We start from the raw sequence: 21,885 nt of genomic DNA, 5'->3' as shown, positions 1-21,885 counted from the left end.
TCTTGTCAATGATTTTCAACTACGAATGCAACCGAGTCATATTTAGTAACGAATCTCGATCCTGTTTGTATAGGGCACTAAAAGATCTTCCAAGGAAAAAACTCGTATACATCCTCTAACTAAATCATAAATGCGATGCTCAGAAGATTTCCTAAGAAATGAAAAGAAGCACAAGTGACAATTCTTCGGAAAGTAGGAAAAAATGAAACAATCCCTCAAAAACCTCAAAACTAGAGACCATTCAACATACTATCATCAATAAGCAAGGTTGCAGTAGGTAACAATAAGCTACCTTAAATAAGTGTGTCACGATACCGGAAGCACAATTCGGTTTCAGAACTGAACACTCCAGCGAGATACAAGTTAAGGTTGGTCGAATACATCACAGTAGGATTCAACCATAAGAAATATACTACTACTGCATTATTAGATGTCAGTAAAGCATTTGACAAAGTGTCACACAAAGGGCTTACTCACAAAATTAATAAACTTGGATGCAACAAGCAATGACATGCATTCCTTAGTCCTACCTAGTCAATAGGGTATTCAGGGTTCAAATAGGACACGTCCTGTCTGAAGTGGGAATTATCGAGGCTGGAGTACCACAGGGAGCAGTACTGTCAGCCTTTTTATATACCATATACACTACGGATACACCAACGGCCCCGCGAACCATAATGTGTGTATGCCGGTGACACAGCAAATAGTGTGAACGAACGATTAGCTATGTTAGTACAATTCTGTCAATTAACTAGTTTTTATGGGAAATAAGCCACAATTTTACTAAATAAATGATTTTATTAACGTTTCGACGCCCAAATTTGGTGTCGTTATCAAAATACAAAAAATATTAATGAATTAAACAAAAATGTTGTAGCTTAGTATAAAAATTCTTCTAATAATTTATTTAATCTGACTCATTCATATCGGCAATTCAGACATATATTATACATTTTAAAGTAGAAGACTTTAAAATGATATTGCCAATATTTATGAGTTGCGTTCCTGGGACGACTTTACTGAAAGATAGTTCATTTGATTACATGAAATCAATCTCAACTCAAGAATATCCGTCACAAAAAAATCATAACATGTGATCTGTCTTTAAAAAGACAACCACGTACAATGGTGACAGTAAAATTCTCGCGTTAGAGATTCCATAGTAAACCACGAGGGAAAACCAGAAAAAAAACCTCGTGATACTATCCCGACATCGTAAGTATTAGGTCTTACTTTAGTTTACTCTCAAAACTAAGACCAAATTCTAACCTTAACATGTACATGGTAATTTTAAATTATAAATACTATTAATAATACACAGATATATAAATAATACTAAAATATAAAATATGTACTAACTCGATATGTTATTGACTTACTAATCGTGGTATTTTCTTTCTATTGACTTCCTCTTTTAGTATAGGTAACCACATCCTACTGCATTCTACCGAGGCATTTGCGACACAATTGGTTTCATTTAGCATAATTAAGGCGGCTTCTTTGCTTTTTCTCTTTTTACTATCTGCTTCTTTCAGGACTATACTTGAATCTCTACACTGAACTCTATATTCATTATCCCATGCATGTTGACATATTTGAGATCTATCAAATTCTCTATTTTTAATATAAGACTGATGTTCACTTATTCTAACATTTAATGGTCTTGATGTTTCACCTAAATAAAATTGTTCGCATTCATAAGGTATTTTATAAATACAATTCTTTGTTCTTTCTTGTTCACTGTTAGGTTTAGTTTTAAATAGAATAGATCTCAACGTGTTTGTTGTTTTGAATGTTGTAGAAATGTTGAATTTATTTCCTATTGTTTTAAGTTTCTCGGATAGTTCTTTCATATTATATGGAATTGATATTTTCCTCGTGTTATTTCTGGTGAATGCTATAGGATCCCGTTCTAAGTTGTTCTGTTTCATTCGATCCAATCTTGACAATTCCTTACTTATAAACGATAAAGGATAATTATTTTTTAATAAAGCAGATGTTAACAATTGTTTTTCTTCTAAGAATGAATTTTCGTTAGAACAAGTAATTTTGGTTCTATCATATAAGGATTTATTGATTCCCTTTTTAGGGACCGTTCAAGTATTACGTAACGCAGGTTGGGGGGGGGGGGTAAAAAATGTTGAGCAATAGTTAAACTCCCATAAGAGTGCGTTACGTAACGAAGGGGGGGGTTAAAAATCTTCAAAAATCGCGTTACGTAATACTTGACCGCTCCCTTAACGTTGATGTTGTGATTTGATTTGTAATTAAGATACCTGTTGGTGTGTGTTGGTTTTCTATACACTTGAGTCTCATATCCAGTATCCTTCTTTGAGACTAAACCATCGAGGAAAGGTAGGGTGTTATTATATTCCTTTTCCATTGTAAATTTTAGTGTCTCTTCTTGATCGTTTATAATATTTATTATATTATTATTATAATATGATTATAAATTACAATTCTGTCAGGAAGAAAAACATACATACTATGATCTACCTCCCAGATGGTTAAATACATGAAAATCTCAAGCCACTGAACAACACAAAATTAGAAACCAAACAGATATATAATAATAGTCTCCCGTTTTATACCGCTGACGCGGCTTCGGGATTATAGCAGGGTAGTCTGCTATATCTAGGGCCTACGGTATACAAGGAAGGTAACAGAGGCAGTGCTACGCTTCAATCGCCTATTATTACCCCTGGCTTTACCCAAGGTACTCATTTTATTCAGGCTGAGTCGACCTGGGACCTATAGACATTTTAAAAATGTCTAGTTGTTCTTGCCGGCGCTAGGAATTGAAACCCGGCCTACCAGCACCCAAGCCAAGCATACTACCGCCTGAGCTACGCCGGCCCTAATAGATTATGTCCTAATTAATAAACGATCATAATCCACTAATTAGTAACTTTAGGTTCAAAAGTAAAATGTTATGGTAGGGGAGCAAAGTATACTAAATGTGCAGTCACTCGAGCGCTTTGGGGACCTATTGGGTTGTGATTATTAGGTTCTAAAACCAAAAAAAGTTAAGTAAAATTTTCCATTTTAGTGGGCGCTTGCCATTTTTAATTTAATTTTCCATTTCCATGAATCGTTTTTTCCGATTATAGCGCCATCTATCCATAATTCGAAAAAATGTTTCGAATAAAAGTTGCTTATTTTTATGCAGAGAATCCAAATTTGCAATAAAAAATGGGGGCTCCTATTTAAGATTTTAAAGTAACCCCCCACCCCATCTCCGTGGGGGGTCGCGTTTGGTACCATTCGATATATTTTTCAAAAATATTAAATAAGTGTATTTTGTAGTTTTTCGATCTGATGCTTATTTAAAATAAGCATCAGTGTACAGAAGAATTCTGAAAATATCGTGGACAGAACACGTCACAAACAATGAGGTTCTGAGAAAGATGAATAAAGAAATGAAAGTCTTAAATACCATCAAAACAAGAAAATTAGGATATCTTGGACATATTACACGTGGAGAGAGATACAACTTGCTCCAATTGATTATGCAGGGGACGATTCAAGGAAAAAGAAGCATAGGGAGACGCAGAATATCGTGGTTGCGCAACCTGAGAGAATGGTACGGATGTACATCAAATGAACTTTTCAGAGCAGCCGTCTCTAAAATCCGAATAGCTATGATACCTCCGTCGCGGAGATGGCACTTAAAGAAGAAGGTGATTCAGAGACATAAGAAACTGACGAGATATGTCTGACCAATACAATAATAAGAAGAGCAGAAGGATCCTTACGCATAATTCAATCAGCATAGCGTACACGCTACATAGCATACAGCACCAGAAGAAGAAGACTACGTAACAAAAATCTACAATATACAAACGATTTCAAAGAAATATGGATATAGATTTAAAATTATAATATCCTATTAATCATCAACGAAAAATACATAAGCATTATATCAGTTAATGCCTACTAGTGATGTAACGAATATTCGTATTCGCATTCGCGAATATTCGCATATTATTGCATATTCGCATTCGTATTCACATTCGAAAAATTTGTGCGAATGTTTTGCGAATATACACTGCGCGTCATAGAAAACGGGCACCCTAAAAAATGGGTCATTTTTGATGTCGCGTATCTCCTAAACCTGTTGTCCGAACTATATGATTTTTTCAATATGTTAGAGCCTAATTCTTTGTTAATATCCCTGTAATACTATTTTTGCTAAACAGGTAAATTTTCATTGTATACCGAGTGTACGAATCAAACTGTGTTTTTTTCTCAAAGTTCGCAACACCCTGTGGGATATTCTAGCATTTATAAAATACTGAAATTAAAACCTAACTATAGCCTCAGGTTTTCTTAACATTCTGTTTTTTCATTCATTCTCTTATGTTGGATAATACAAAAGTTATGTACTTTAACAACTAGTCGTGTCCTTCATCAGTATAGGTTGTTTGTAAATAAGTGCGACAAACTTTAAAGGGGCAATTCTGCATGAAAAAATAATGACCGTTTGCTTTATAAACTTATGTCCGCAAATGCTTCGTTTACGAGATACGGAATGTTAAATCTTTTTTTACATACTGGCGATTTATTTTATTCCCCTAAAACCGGTTGAGATATGCAAATAAAATTGGGTAGGTTTTAAGAGATAGTTATTGCGAATTTTTTTACTTGCAATTAAGAATTTTATATTCACTATTTAATGTGCATGCGGATAATATGACCGATCATATTACCCGTATGCACGCCAATAGTGATTATAAAATTCTTAATTGTATGTCAAAAAATGTCCACCCACCAAATTTCATTTGCATATCTCAACCGGTTTTAAAGCAAAAAATAAATCGTCAGTTTGTAAGAAAAAAATCAACATCCCGTATCTCGGCAACGAAGCATTTGTGGACATACGATTATAAAGCAAACTGTCACTATTTTTTAATGCAGAATTACCCCTTAAAGTTTGTCGCACTTGTTTAAAAACACTCTGTATTGAAAAAGAACATGGCTAGTTGTTAAAGTACCTAACTTTTGTATTATCCAACATAAGCGAATGAATCAAAAAACAGAATGTTGAGAAAACCTGAGGTTATAGTTGGGTTTTAATTTCAGTATTTCATAAATGCTAGAGCTAGGATATTCTACAGGGTGTTGCGAACTTTGAGAAAAAAACACAGTTTGATTTGTACACCCGGTATACAATGAAAATTTACCTTTTTAGCAAAAATATTATTACATGGATATTGACAAAGAACAAGGCTATAACATATTAAAAAAATTACTTAAATCGGACAACAGGTTTAGGAGATACGCGAACTCAAAAATTACCCATTTTTTAGGGTGCCCGTTTTCTATGACGCGCAGTTTAAATATGAGAAAAAAAAATAATTATTTTTTAGATAATATTAGGTTGATAAAATCAAAATCTGTTAATTTCTTATCTTTTTTATATTAAGAAATGGTAACTTTACCTTGTATAATCACATTATCATCCTTCACTTTATTTTATTATTTGGTATTATAACGGTATTATGTAGTAAAGCTTAAGATTCAGATTGGTTTACACTAAATATCAATTAACTTTTCATTATAAATTTAGAAAACATGTCAAAAATCCGCATTCGCGAATGTCGCTAGCAGATATTCGCATTCGCATTCGTATTCGCGAATGTTCAAAAAATGACAGTTCGATTTTTTTGCACAAACTTACTCAAAAAGAGGTCCTTATCACGAATCCACAGGGTGTCAGATGGTACTGTGGTCGAAAAATTGGTTAAACAATTTTTTTAAACAAACTCACAAAAAAAATTCATTTACAACTTTCTTTACATCATTTGGGTCATTCGGAGCAAAATAGGTCTTTTGTGATTTTTCTGTAAAATTTATTGTTCTCGAGTTATACGCGATTTAAAATTTGCAAAATACGAAAATGACCATTTTCAAGGCTTAATAACTCAGTTAAAAATTATTATTATGAAAGTCCGAAAGTCACCAAATAAAATTTTAACGACCCCCCTACTAGATACTGAAGAAATGTTTGTTATTATTTTATTACTAAGCGGTTATATATTTTAAATTATTAACAATGAGCGGTAGGAGCGTATTGACGCAGCTATAAATGTGAGTGCGAGTGAGATGCATCATTGCACCATTTTGACATTTAAAAATTCAAACTTCTTCTTCTTGTGGTGCTTCTTGAAAGTTCTTCTTCTTGTGGTGCTTTCTCCTTTAGTGGAGGTTAGTGACTACACTGGCAAATCTGTCTCTGTCCAATGCGGCTCTAAACAAAGATGTTGAATCAAGGCCGGTCCAGTCTCTGATATTTATAATCCATGAAATCTGGCGCCTACCGGGATCCCGTTTTCCTTCAATCTTATCCTGGATGATCAGTTGCGTGAGGCGGTACTTTTCGTTTCTCATTATGTGTCCCAGGTAACTAACTTTTCTGACTTTAATGATTTTTAGCAGTTCCCTATCTGTACCTATTCTCCTTAGAACATATTCGTTGGTGGTGTGGGTTGTCCAAGGTATTTTCAAGTCTCTTCTATAAAGCCAGAGCTCAAAGGCGTCCAACTTGTCCATCAGTGTTGTGTTGTGTCCAGGCCTCCGTTCCATACAAAAGTATTGACCACACATAGCAATGCAGAAAACGACATCTAAGGCTGGTATTAATGCTACTGTTACAAAATAAGCTTTTCATTTTGATAAACCCCTGTCGGGCTACCTCTATTCTCGCTCTTGACTTCTTGTTTATAATGCAGTTGATTGTTGAACCAGCAACCAAGATATTTGTACTGGCTTACGTATTCAAGCTGTTGGTGTTTCACATATTTATTGGAAGAGGTAAATTTTTGTTCCTTGATATTCTTATAACTTTGGTTTTCGCAGTATTGATCTTCATCCCCATTTTTTCACAACTCGTAGTAACCCTATCCAACAGTATCTGCAGACTATGGTCCGAATTAGTCGTTAATACTGTGTCATCTGCATAGCGGATATTATTTACTCTCTGACAGTTTATCCTGATTCCTTCTGAAGGGTGCGATAAAGAGTTCGCAAATATTACCTCAGAGTAGACGTTAAAAGTATGGGTGATAGCACACAACCCTGTCTAACACCTCTTTGTATTTCAATTGGCCTTGACGTATTACCATTGGTCTTTATGATTGCTGTCTGATTCCAATAAATAGCCTCTATAATTTTAGAATCTCTTTTGTCGACTCCGATGTCGTTCAATCTTTCTATCAAGGTCTTGTGCTTCACCCTATCGAACGCTTTCTTAAAATCTATGAAACAGATAAAAAGGTCTGCTTGCTGATCTGAGATCTTTGTGACAGAGTTTGAAGACAGAATATTGCTTCTCGTGTCCCCATACCTTTCCTGAAGCCAAATTCTGTATGATACGCAAGAAAAGCTTCAGAATGTTATTTAATATACTTATAAGGCGGAAGTCCTGGCATAATTTGGCGTTCTTCTTTTTAGGCAGTGGTATGAAGACTGATCCAAGCCATATTTTAGGGATAGTCCCTGTATTGTAAACATTATTAAATAGTCTTAGATATATATAGATTAAATAGTATTAAAAAGAAGAAGGTCTAAGTTTTCCTCGTTGATTAACTTCAATAGGTCGGCTGGTATTTCATCTTTTCCTACAGATTTGTTGTTTTTTAGTTGACGTAGAGCATATTCCAGTTCGGACTTCAGTATTGGAAGGCCTTCGTCGTTTTCGTATTTAATGTAGGAGGTTCTCTGATGTCATAGAAGAGTTCCTTTATATAGTCTTCCCACATGTTTATTTGTTCTTCAGGGCTTGAAATCAGTTTGCCTTCTGCGTTGATTAGATTATTTGGTCATTGTGAGTATGTCGTGCCTGTGAATTCCTTGAGTTTCTTATACAGATGGAAGTCATCATGTTTTTATATAAGTTTTCGATTTCTTCACATTGTTCTGTCATCCATTTTTGTTTTGCAATTTTTATTTTTTGTTTAATGGTTGTATTTAATGCTTTGTACATTGCTTTGTGCTGTTTGCATTTTCTTCTTTCATCCATTAAATCCAATATTTCCTCTGTCATCCATCTTTGCTTCCGTGGTCGCTGTTTTGTGAGCATTTCAGTTGCCGATGCAAGGGAGTGTCTGATTTCCTCCCGAAGGCGAAAGTTAAGGATGTTTAATTTTATGAAAGTGTGCTAAAAAACAGTGCGAAAAAGTAAAACATATTTAAAATACATTGTTACTTCAGACACACTTTAAACTCTTCATGTACTGCTATCTATATTTACAATTTTCACACAATAAAACCTTTACACCAGCGGTTCTCAATATTTTTGAATCATGTACCATCTAAAGTTTCTTTTATTATATTTCTATATTTTTAGATTGTATCAAGGCTTACTATGTACCTACTACTATTTTAAGTTTTTGTGTGTTTTGTGTACCACCGCAAATAATGATATGTACCACCAGTGGTACATGTACCACCATTGATTAATAACTACAATGGGTGCTTTATAATTACACCATTGATTAATAACTACAATGGGTGCTCTATAATCAATGGTACCACAGATTGAGAACCGCTGCTTTACATAATATGAGATAGAGTAGATAAAAATTATTTTTGTGAATTTGGTTAACAAAAATTGGTTAAACAATTTTTTGACCGCGGTACCGCGTGACAGCCTGTGTACTTGTTATAAGGATTGTTATACGGATGTATTTCTTCGAGTAAGTTTGTGCAAAAAATCGAATCAGAATAATTTACCTGACGGGGGCGACGTTACAGACTATACTAATAAGTAGTTGAAACGGTCAAAACAAAGAAACGCACACTCATCAAAAATGCACTTGAGATTCTCGTATAATCAACATTTACTGAATCGATCCAGGAAGAGTCAACTCCAACTAGTAAAAGTTGATTTAAATTTTTAAAATCAACTTTTACTGCTCGTTTCAGTTGACTCCAACTAGTTGAGAATCAACTTGAACTGTAACATATGTTTTGATGAAGCCCTTAGACAATGGAAGAAGAACTGCAATGGAATGGGACTACCGATTGGAGATACGATACTCTACACGCTGCACTATGCAGATGACCAAATTGTAATTGCACAGGAAAAGGAAGATCTTGAATATATGGCAAGGAAACTAATAGAGGAATATAGAAAATGGGGTCTGAAAGTAAATACTAAAAAAACACCATATCTATGCGTAGGAAGGGAAGAAACGGAGAACCTGAACCTGGAACAAGAGACAATTACAAGCTGCAATGAATACATCTATCTGGGAATAAAACTAACTAGTACAGGACGAAACGAAGAAAATATTAAAGAAAGGATAGTAAAGGGAAAACAGGTGATAAGAGCCCTGAATTCCGTACTGTGGCAAAAAAATATAAGAACAGAAAATATAAAAAGAATTTACAACACAATATTAAAACCAGTGTTAACCTATGGAGCTGAAGTCTGGCAATTAACCAACAAGTACAAAGATAAATTATTAGCCACTGAGATGGATTTTTGGAGAAGGTCAGCAAGAAGATCTAGACTAGAATACATAAGAAACGACAACATTAGACAACAAATGGAAGTAGAGAGAACAATCATAGATGACATCGAAAGACACATATGTGTAAGGACACGTAGAACGAATGGAGGAAAGGAGGATCCTCAAAAAAGTGTTAGAATGGACCCCCACAGAAAAACGAAAACGAGGAAGACCTGCAACAACATGGATAAAGGGCATCTCCAAGGCAATGTCGGAAAGAAACTTAAGAGAAGAATCTGCCACAATAGAAAGGAGTGGCGATTAGGAACCGAAAGGCATATACACTAAACATATAAAATAATACCATTAACATTATCCTTACCTCGTCAATAAATGCGATAGTTCCATTAACATGGACAATTCCAATTTGTTCGCTTTGTAAAGAAGGGTGCGCTCGAATTCTTAGTCCTGCAGAATTCTTGGCAACGAATTTTCGTAACTTGCTGGGTTGATGTTGAGATTTTTTCGACAAATTTTGATTCGGAGGTGTCATCCCCTGGGGTGGCTCCTTTACTTCAACTTTAAATATCTGAAAAATAGGTAACATTATTTCATTTGAACGTATCAAATAAGTTAACAATATAGTATGTTTTTAAAAGAAAATTATCCGCTTAGGCAAGCAAGTTGTTGGAATAAGAAACTGTCTGATGTCAGAAGAGAAACAAGACGGCTCTTTAATTATTATTATCATCAAGGCTCTTCATTACGGATGGAATGTTTGTCGCTCTTATTTAGAGCTCTCTGATTCGCTTATTTCGGTGAATCACTCTGTATTTTTCTTGTGTATTGCCAAAGTTTGTTGTGTGACTTGGTTTTCGTTACAATTTTCTTCGACTCCATTCGATATGGGCAAAGTTCCCTCCAGTTTATCACTTCCAGGTGTACCTGAAAGTGAGAAACTAAATCCCTGTTTGATGTCCCCCATGACCTGGTCCTCTCATCACTCACTGGGTCTTCCCCTTGGTCTTTCAGTTTTCGGTTTCCATCTGGTGCCATTCTTAATTAGGGGTCGACAAGACAAGAATTCTTGTCTTGACAACAACTTCTTGTCTTGTCTTGAGAAAAAATGAAGAAATTTTAAAAAATCTTGTCTTGACGTTTTCTTGACATTTTATATCTTGTATTGACTCAAGAAATTTCAAGATCTTGAAATTTCTCGATTACCCGGTTCGGTGATTCTCCGGCGACCTTTTTATTGCGTTGCGTGCTAACACGGCCGCTGGGGGGAGTCCCGATCGAAAATCTAAATAAATGCAAAATATTAGATAAAGAATGGGTTCTGATCAGTAAATTTTGTCAGTATCTGAGAAGCTTAAAACACTTTCTTCAATACTAGGAGGCTCGAAGGGGAAAAATATTGCACACTCCCATTGGTGATAATTAGAGTAAACTTACTTTTAGACAAACTGGAAATATTGGGCTCATTAACTGGATAATTAAATTGATAGAGACACTACATAAGAGTAATTAATTTACTTCATTCAAGCTGCGAGAGATAAAATATTGAAACACTATAACAAAACTAATTGGATATACTGTATAGTTCTTATTTTGGATTCTCGGCATAAAGTAGAGGCATTTTCCTCTTCATCTTGGAGAAAGCTTCTACAATCAGAGGCAGTACAAAAATTTTAGGAAATATTTAAAGCTTACTATTTTAATAAATCTCAGAATGATAGTCCAGTCTGAATCCAGTCTGAAATACCAGAGCATTTAGTCTGAAAAAAGAAGAAACTAATTTGATTTAGGTATTACTTACCTATTTAACACCTTGACGGACACCTAAGTTTTTCAAAAATGGTCAATTTGTACAGTGCCCTTTTTGTCGATATTATTATTCAAAAGGATGAAATATAACTAGGGCGACCTGAAATTTTACTCCAAGTATTAAAATTTTACAGAAAATATTGTTTAAGTTTTAACGCTTATCAGCGTTCTGCCACAATATAAGACTAGTATTAAGTCTATCTTGGCGGAACGCTGATATGCGTTCGACGTCATACAGCGTTGTGCCTATTGTCGTTTTCAACCTAATACATGCAGTGACTCGACGTCTATCAGCGAAATATTTTTCATTAAGAAAACGTATTTAAATAAAGCAATATTTATTTAAAGAAACCAAAAAGACATAATGATTCTTAAAACGTATTCAGAAGTCAAAAATATTAATTTATATCAACATAGTTTACGCATAAAGCTAACTTATACAAAGATATCTAAAAAATTATTCTTGATTTTTTGTTATTTCGTGCCACTCTTCAAAACAGTCTGGACATAACGGAGGCTTCTGGGGACATCCTTTACATCTATATCCTGATTCTTTCCGTTGACCTTTTTTGGCACACAGTCTACACTTCAAAAACACTTTTTTCTTATTCGATTTTGCACTTGGAATGCCTGGATTTCTTTCAGGCCAATGATTTGCTAAGTTTGTTTCATTTGTGAAACATTCAGGCTCGTAGTTTGAATTTTCCGGTAACCTGTTATCATGTTTTTCTCGACGAACTAAATTCTTTGCTTCTAAACCTGGTGGTAACTTCAAATAGGATTTAATGAGACTGTCACGGAACTCTAAATATCTGTACGTCTTGGAATTATTTTTACAATATTTTCGGTATAAGTAGAAAGAGTTCCATACAGTTACATCTAATAAATGGAAAATTACCTTCTTATACCAACGTATCGTTTTCCTTGGCGTTGAATAAGTTGAGGTCATCTGATCACACCTGTCGATGCCTGACATATGACGATTATAAACATCAACTTCTTCAGGTTTTATTTTCTCATGGCCATATCTGTTTTTCACTTGTATCAATCGTGGGTGATTTCTTGTGGTGATAACAAGAACATCGCGCTTATCACGCCATTTGGAAACGTAGACATTCTTTTTACGCATCCAGAAATGTTCACCCTTCTTGAGTTTTTTCTTTATAAGTTCCTTGGGGTTATTCCTGCGATTTGACCGGAGAGTTCCATTAGTATGAGTTTTTAAGCTTAATAACTTTTCAGATAATATAGAACTATTATAAAAGTTGTCCATAAACAGTTCGTGTCCTTTCATGAGGTAAGGCTTCATCAACCTCATAACTATAGCTTCTACTTTTGTAGTTCCCACATCGGAAGCGTTTTGAATATCCCCACTATACATTTCAGTATTTAAAAGATACCCATCGGAGGTTGTCAGTTCATAAAACTTAATGCCGTAACGTGCCTTTTTATTTTTGAGGTAAACTCTAAATCCAAGCCTGCCACGAAAATGTAAGAGGGATTCATCTAAAGACAACTCTTTAGACGGTCCATAAGCATTGTGGAATTTGGCTATAAGCATGTCTAAGAATGCTTGAATCTTTTCTTTATGTTTTGCGGTTCTCGAAGAGCAATTTAAAGTTCTCAATATTTTTTCAAACCTTCTTCCTGACATAATGTAACTAAAAATTGGATGAAAGTACAATACATCTCCATATGAAAACAACCTGCGCATGTTTGAAGTTGTAATTTGACCCTGCAATAAACACAGTGCCAAAAATTTCTTCATTTCGTCGATAGTCACAGGTCTAAAACTATTATCTCGAGCATTCCTTGTTTTGGGTCTATTAGATCTTGTTAAATCTTCTCCATAATTGTTGGTACATTCCACCAAATAGCTCATTATGTCATCGGTAAATAGGTATTCAAAAACATCTTTTGGACTATCTTCTGCATTTAAATTAATTTTCAGACGATTAGTGGATTCATCAAAGTTGAAATCTGGTATATCTGCAGTTGTAAACTCCCATTCTGTATCTATGTCATCTGAAGAATCAGAATTTTGATTCTGCAGTGCTTGTAGGGGTATACTGTCTTGAGATTTCTGAATAATTTTCTGGGAATCCTGGTCCAATGCGTCGGGCTCTTCTACTTCACTTTCCTCTGGCAGATTATATTGCTGGGGATTGTGAAGAGTATTATTAGACGTCTCTACATTGGAGAGCTCGGGGAGTTCGTTTAAATCAGAGTCTTCACTTTCATCTGACTGCGAGGCAGACGACTCACTGGGTACATAGTTTTCATCTGAGCTGAACTCTCCCTCATAAGCAGCATCTGAGTTCTCTTCATCCGACGTAATATCGTCATACAGCTGAATCAACCGCTGCTGTTCTCTCTTATACGGGTCACGGTCCGCCATCTGAAAGCAAAATAATATATTTTAAATTATACATCCTACTATAATAACATAAAATATTAGGCACAAAAATATCACACTAAATAAATTTATTTTTTACTTACATTTTTCGAGTAAAACTCGTATTCAACCTAACCTAACCACGTGTTTTACTATCTGCGGCACAGTACAACACACACCGCATACTTCAATATAACTGGCGACGCTGTACAGCTTCGCGTGTGACTTAGCCGGTTAGATACTTTAAATGGGTGGGGTGAAATAGAGAGGTGGAATTTACCAGACGGGTAACAGATTGGAAGGTATAGATAGGTATTCTATGACAGTGGCTTACGTGTTACCATGTATTTATATTATAATTATAACGCGGTACAGCGTTCTGCCACGATATTAGATTTTGTTAAGGACGCTTCACAGCGTTCTGCCACAACACAATTTTAAAAAAAGACGCTGCACAGCGTCTCTGTCCATCAAGGTGTTAAGAACGTTAACAATGATAACCTACAATCTTGGAAGTATGAAATTGAAAAATACATAAATGAGCCTAAGTCAGAATATACTGGTCTGATAATATACTTGATTGGTGGGGAAGACACGAAAATATCTACCCGTCATTATCGAAAATGGCCAAGGATTTTTTCGGAAAGCCAACAACATCTGTACCTGCGGAAATGCTATTTTCAAGAGCAGCTTTAACAATAGCAAAGCCAAGAAATCTGCTAGGCGTTGACTGTGACTCCATGAGAAGTGTTATCTGCCTTAATTCATGAATTATGAATTCCGATTTAAAAATGTGCTAAATTTGTTATTTAAAATAAAATCTAGTTTGCAATTTAATTTTCAACAGGATTAGGTAAGTATCATTAATTATTATTTTTAATTTACATTTTTGTAAATCGTTTTAGCAAAAAAAGTGTTCAATAAATTAAAATATGTTATGTTATGTTAAAATAATGTTGTCTTTTTCACAAATAAATACGTTTTAGAGTTTTCATTATTAGTCAAGATATTTCAAGATTTCTTGTTTTCTTGACAAGAAATCATCTTGGTATTGATATAAAATTTCTTGTCTTGTCTTGAAATCTAAAATTACTTCTTGTCTTGATCTTGTCTTGAAATCAAGACAAGATCTTGAAATTTTCAAGAAGTTTGCGACCCCTATTCTTAATCAGTAGGTCGTTTTTCCTTCTCTCTACGTGCTCTAGCTATCTCTAGCTATTCTCTCTTCATTATGTCTTTTAGTTCATGGTTTATTCTTCTTCTCATTTCCCCGTTTTCCATTCTTATGAAGGTCCTTCCTTTCGAATATTCTTAATTTTTCTTCATCTTTATCTGTGAGGCACATTGTCTCAGTGCTTGCAACGGCTGGTCTGATTGCAATTCTGTATATTTTCAGATTTGTATTTTTGAAGTTCTTGTCCTTCATTAGCCTATGATATATCCAGTATGTTTTGTTGCCTGCCAGTATTCGATCCGTTGCTTCTTCATTTCTCTTCTTTTTGCCATTCATAATTTTTTTACTCCCAAATATTCAAATTGTTGATCTCTATCAAAAGTGTAGTTTTCTATCTTGATTTCTCTCGTCTTGTTATCTTCTCTTCTAGAGAAGAGTAGATATTTTATTTTTCCTTAGTTAATTTTAGACCTCTTTTCCGTGCTTCATTTGCCAGGGTTGTCACTGTTTCTTTTGATCTTTCCTTGTCTCTTCCCATAAGAACTATGTCATTTGCATATGTTACTATTTGTGCTTCTTCTTCTTGCAGTACCATTTTCTATCGAAGTTTGGCTACAATCACAGCAATCTTAACTTTGTTGGCTGCAGCTCTGAACAATTGTATTGAACTGCATCCGTACCACTCCCTTAAATTTCGCAACCAGGAAATCCTCCTACGTCCACATAGGAGTGGGCTATAGTTCGTTTAATTCCCCTGGCCTTGACTGTTCCTTCTACTCCTATGTTGAATAGTATGGTTAAGGGAATCACCTTGTTGCACTGCTGTTTCTATTGCAATTGATTTAGTGCTACCTTCTGTTGTTACTTTAGCTTGAGACCCACCCACAGCCATTTTTGTTAATCTGGTTAGCCTGCCGGTATATCTTGATTTTTCATTTCTATAAATAATTTATTTCTTCAATACAGTCAAAGGCGGCTCTTTAATAGAACGAAGAAATCGGGTATTTAGGAAGTATATAAGGCTAAACTGACTCCAGATTTACTGATAAACAGATAATTACAGATAAACTGACTCTCCAGATTTAGCCATACTCCCTCTAAGGGGAAAATTGACTCATCCCAGATACCTACGGTATCAAAAGGATTGAGCTCTGGTGGGACTCTTTCCGTGTTATCGAGCCCTAGGTGACTCGGTACGCAGGTGTATCTCCCAAAAATTTTCGTACACATCTGGCCGTTGCGAGTAGTACAGCATTCTGCATGGTCCTGTAAAGATGTTCATTTAGACCCAGCTTTTTTATGCTTTCGAGGAGGGTCTTCAGAATGACTCCAGTAGTAGACATAATAATAGGTACTTTGCATTCTCCATTGTCTTCGTATTTGAATTTCCAGATCTCTGTACTTTGCGATCGTTTCAGTAAATTTACTACGCAGATTATTGTTGTTAGGTATCGCCACATCAATTAGTGTTGTTTTTCTTGTTAATTTATTAACTAGTACGAGATCTGGTCTATTATGTGCCACTGTTTGGTCTGTGAGCACAGTGCGGTCCCAGTATAGCTTGTAGTTGCCATCCTCAAGCATACTCTCAGGGACGTATTGATAATATGGGAGATGGTCCGTTTGGAGAAGTCTCAGCTTGATAGCTATCTCTTGATAAAGGATTTTTCCCACTGCGTCATACCGTTCCTTGTATTCAGTTGCAGCAAATGCCTGGCAGCCCCTGTAAGATGTTGGATGGTTTCTTGGGCTTGACATCCATATCGGCATCTGTCGTTTTGAACCTGAGGGTCTTTGACGATATATTTCAGGTAATTTCTGGTTGGTATAACCTGATCCTGAATGGCCAGTAATGAACCCTCCGTTTCAGGGAACATCTTTCCTGATGTCAACCAATAGTTCGACGCTGTATTGTGGACATAGTCTTGGCTGACCTCATTGAGATTTCGCCCCTGCAGAGGTTTACCCATCCAGGTGCGCATTTTTTCGTCTTTAGTGAGTTGGTTTATGCGTATTTCCGGTTCCCTCAGTTTGATCGATGTGTCATCTACTGCGCAAATAACGTGATATAGAGTAGATGTCTCAGCTTGCAAAAGATAAACTGACTCTATTATTATTATTATTTTAAGTATTTCTTAACTTACGATCTTACCAACATACCTTGGAATAACCAAACTATATGTTTTGCATCATACAAAAAGTAAACTTACCTCTTCCATGTCATATCCGTCAATATTGACCAAAATGGAATAGCAGCCGATTGAAGCAGGAGTCCATGTAGCATTGTAAGACCCATCGGAATTGGATCGTACCAACATGTTTTCGCCTGAACGTTTAATGGGGGGAGAAGTATACCGCAACTCTTCGAATGAATAGTTTTGGAACGGCTAAAAATTTGAAAAATTAAAATTAAATTGTTACCTTTCTAGTAATATTTAAAATTATTTAACAAGTATGTTTTTAGAAAAACCGTACATTAAACCTCTTAGGTCGAATGGAAAGGTGGTTAAACATCCACTCATATTGAAGCTGACCTCACCTTCATCATTGAGCATAGGCCTCCCCTAATTTCTTCCAGTTCTCTCTGTCTTGAGCTTGAGCTTCCTGCAGCCAGTTCCTAGCGATTCTCTTGACGTCGTCTGTCAATCGTGTAGGTAGTCTTCTACTTCTTCTGTCTGCTCGTGGTCTCTACAGGGTGTTCCAATTCTCTATTCCATAGTGTCTTACCATCGATTTTTCTAAGGGATACAGCCGGTCCCAAGCTCGGACAAAATGTGGAGGGTGACTGACAAGGTTATCAACCTACCAATCGTAAAACGAATAGGTAATGCTCAAAGAAACAATGTGAAACATCCAAGGTGAAAGATATTAATAACTGATTCACCGAGAAAACTGCATTAAACACATTAATGAAATGAAAGAAACAGGGATGAGATAAATTACTGGTGACAATGGAGACAAATCACCAGTGCTTCATATCCAAAAGACGCGGAGCGATGACTTAAGCACAAAGAGAGCAAGCAGTGTCTGCAGATAAAGATAAATTAGGTGAGTTGTCCAAAATCTAAAACAGGGATGAAGAAAAATAAGATGAACATTTATTTAGTCATCACGGTAAAAAATTAATACGTAATATGGTAGTGAGAACTATAAATACGAAAGAATCAAAGTGATGAAAAGGTTTATCTCTTATAAGAACATAGCGTTTTAGTTTCATTTAAGAAGTAGACTTTTGGTAAGTACCTATTTCTTGTATTCTCAAATGAGCGCCCCTCTAAAGTATTCTGACCAACCGCCACTGATAATGGCATATATAAAGGAAACTCCATATTCAAAATTAGAACACAATACTAATTATGTCATTAAAAGATTATTTCAACCAAAGTTTATAGATGAAACATTTTTTTTAGATAAAATGAAATTTTTTTTAAGAATAAAAATAGAAAATAACACTTTAGCGAAGCACAGAAAAGTGGTAATAAACTAATAAACCTCTTCCTCGTAGGAAAATATGTTTACCATCACTTCTTTATTGTCTAACCCTAGGTGGCCTACGGCGCCTCGTAACCAGGATATTATCGTCACCACATGTATCGACAAGTTCCAGAATATTGTTTGCTCAGTGTTTAATTGTGTGTAAATTTAAGAGACAATATAATCCCCAATTTAAGAGACAAACCAGAATATTTACCTACTTGGGCGGCAAGTGCAGCTACTGACACATTTCTATGACTGACAATTTAATCATTGCCGCATGTTAAAAAAGATTTCTTGATGAGAAATATCACAATGGGTGATTTAAGGGGTGTAACAAAAAGGCAGGTCATAAATTAAATCACATATTCTGGTACCAAAAAAAAGTTCGATTGAACTTTAGTACAAATGTGCACAGAAAAAAGTTATAGCAATTTGAAGCTACAAAATAAAAATTGATTTTTTTCCAATAAATCGAAAACTGTTACAGATTTTTTATTGAAAATGCACATGTGGCATTCTTATGGCAGGAACACCTTCAAAAAATAACCATGAAATTTTTGCACTCCATAAAAATTATATGGAGTTTTGTTCCCTTAAACCTCCGCAAATGTTTGTCTAAGTTCCGATTAAATTATTATTGTGGTACCATTAGTTAAACACAATCTTTTTAAAACTTTTTTGCCTCTTAGTGCTTTCTCGATAAGCAAGATTTTATCGAGATATTATGAACATTTGTAAAATCCATCACATATTTGTATATTGTTAAGCAAGATTATAGAGACCTGATAATAATATTTTGCAAATGTTCAAAATATCTCAATAAAAATTGGCTTATCAAAAAAGTACTAAGAGGCAAAAAAGATTTAAAAACATTGTGTTTAACTAATGGTACCACAATAATAATTTAATTGGAACCTACACAAAAATTTGGAGGGTTTTAAGGGAACAAAACCCCCATAAAATTATTATAGGGTGCACAGTGCACAAATTTCACTGTTATTTTTTTAAGATGTTTCTACTTTCCTACCATTAAGAATGCCACATATTCGTTTTCAATAAAAAATCTCTAACAGTTTTCGATATATTGAAAAAAATCGATTTTCATTTTGTAACTCCAAATGGCTATTTTTATGTGCCCATTTGTACCAAGGTAAGCTAGGTTCAATCGAAATATTTTTGGTCCCAAAATATGTGATTTATTTTAAGGCCTGCCTTTTTGTTACACTCTGTATAATGTGTAAAATTGTGATTGTTTAATAATTTGAATGTAACATAATATGAATATAAATTTAACATAAAATCTGATAAGTTTCAAATAAATGAAACAAATTAGAAGACATTTCAGCCACTCAAGAAACCAATATAGCCCAGTTTAGACATGAAAAAGGTGTTTAGGACTGATGAAACATATTTACTTTCAATCCATATAGGTCGAATATCCGAATATAGGTCGATCTGTACCCATCTGCTTGCCGGATGAAACATTTTTTTTATTAAATTCATACATAGACCAATACGACTTGCATGGGTTGCCTATCAAAATCGTATCATAGCTATCCTTATGGGGGCCGTAGGGGTTGAAATCAATATTTAAAGCACATTTTTTTTTTGTAAGTATGGTAGAATTCTATTATTTTTAAATTAAATAGGCATATTCAGTACAATTCATAGATTATTCAAGAAAAAATTCAAGGAAAAATATTGAAAAATATGACATTAGAACTCATCATTTGATCATGGTAAACAAAAAATTCAAAAAATTTTATTAGCTTTTGAGTTTCGCGAGGTAACGCTGTCGAGTTTTTTAATTTTATCGAATTTTGACTATTTGATATCACTCAGAAGTCAAAACAACGAATTTGTTTGTAAAAAGGGTGAGAATCAACATATTATTTATTATTGTTAAATGAAAAATAAACATAAAACAAAATATATCTCGACAGTGTTACCTCAAGGAGTATCTACAGAAAATATATACAAAATTCCAGGTGGGCTGGTCAAGTAGTTTTTGAGTTACAATGTCTACTCTACAGCCTTTGAGTAAAGCAGTTTTGAGAAAAACGAGTCTAAAGTATTGTCAACTTTTATTTTCAGTTTCTTTTTTGTCTGTCAAATCGTAAAGTGATGCACACCAAAATATGTTTTTGCATCGCGGAGTAATTTACAAAAGAAAATGAGAACAGCTGTTGACCGTTGTTCACTACGTTCAAGCGTGCTGGCGCGAACTTGCTGCAAAGAGAGTTGAAGGTAGGGAGGTAGGGAGATAGTGTTGAATATGCCTAACTTCGACTTGCTTTGCAGCAGGTTCGCGCCAGCACGCTTGATCGTAGTGAACAACGGTCAGGAGTTGTTCTCATTTTCTTTTGTAAATTACTCCGCGATACAAAAACATATTCCGATGTGCATCACTTTACGATTTGACAGACAAAAAAGAAATGAAAATAAAAGTTGACAATCCTTTAAACGCGTTTTTCTGAAAACTGCTTTTTTCAAAGGCTGTAGACATTGTAACTCAAAAACTACTTGACCAATCCACCTTGAATTTTGTATATACTGTTATATTTCTATTTGATCTGAAAATTGAATTTTGATAATTATAAGCAGAATTCAATTTAATATAAAATATTTTCAATTTTCTCAACCACGGGCATATAAATTTAGAACAACCTGTATACAACAAATTGTTATATTTAATTTTAAGAAGTGATTAGAAGAAGCATACGAAACTCGGGACAATGCGCTTAGAATAAACAAAGTGAATGGCGCGTACCATTATCGTTGTTCGCGGAAGGTTCGATCATTAGCCTATGCTAAATAAGACTCAGTTGAAATAGATAATAGTTCATTATCGTTGTTCGCGGAAGGTTCGATCATTAGCCTATGCTAAATAAGACTCAGTTGAAGTAGATAATAGGTCATTAACTTTTGTAAATAGTAGAAAGTAATTTTAGAATGGGAATTAACTATTTTTTTTGAAATCCATTAAGCATATTTAGAAAGATTAAAAATTGGTTTTGAGGGAGACTGCGAATGAGAGTTGGTGGTGGAAGGTTGATTTGTGAATCTGGAAGGGATATTTAGAACGTAGGTGAATGACTGAAAAGAGAGATCAGAATGTTTTGAGCTGTCGAGAAGTGAAGTCCAGTAGTAGACGGTAGTGTACGGAGAGTGAGAAAGCCGGTGTAGTTCCGTGAGTGTGGAGTATCTATCGTGGAACGAGAGGTAGGCCAGGTCGAGAGTAAAGAACCTCCTTGAGCCAAGAGTGTCCCGGTAGTTGATTGAAGTTTCGAAAAAGGTAGAAACACGGCATCACGACAGAAGCAGGAACGGAAGCTATACGAGCTAGTTTTCAAAGGAGAACATTACTGGAAGCCAGGACGAGGTTTTGATCGCAGCCAAGGATAGCAGGAAACGGGTTTTGTGTGAAGACATTCTCAGTTCACCAGAAAAAGGTTAGTCTCATTTGTTTGGACATGAATGTATGGGTTTTTCGTATTAAATACCACATTTAAAATTGAAGAACAAAATCAGTAATATCAGAAAAGCTTCATCAAACT

The 21,885-nt window shown here is 35.0% G+C and overlaps 1 protein-coding gene across 4 annotated transcripts in view; it reads right to left on the bottom strand.

The window, feature by feature from the left end:
- The window catches only part of LOC126889923 (E3 ubiquitin-protein ligase MYCBP2), a 743,799-nt gene that overhangs the window by 146,425 nt on the left and 575,489 nt on the right, over nt 1–21,885 (bottom strand). For all 4 annotated transcript variants that reach the window (XM_050658657.1, XM_050658658.1, XM_050658659.1 and 1 more), the window contains exons 27-28: nt 17,062–17,238; nt 9,838–10,044 (exon numbers count right to left, since the gene is read on the bottom strand). In XM_050658657.1, the coding sequence (XP_050514614.1) occupies nt 9,838–10,044; nt 17,062–17,238 (384 nt within the window). The remainder of the gene's footprint in view (nt 1–9,837; nt 10,045–17,061; nt 17,239–21,885) is intronic.

This window comes from Diabrotica virgifera, chromosome 8 (assembly GCF_917563875.1).
Source record: "Diabrotica virgifera virgifera chromosome 8, PGI_DIABVI_V3a".
NCBI lineage: Eukaryota > Metazoa > Arthropoda > Insecta > Coleoptera > Chrysomelidae > Diabrotica > Diabrotica virgifera.
Note: the sequence above shows the minus strand (reverse complement) of the source record. Positions and strands in the feature narration are given on the sequence as shown.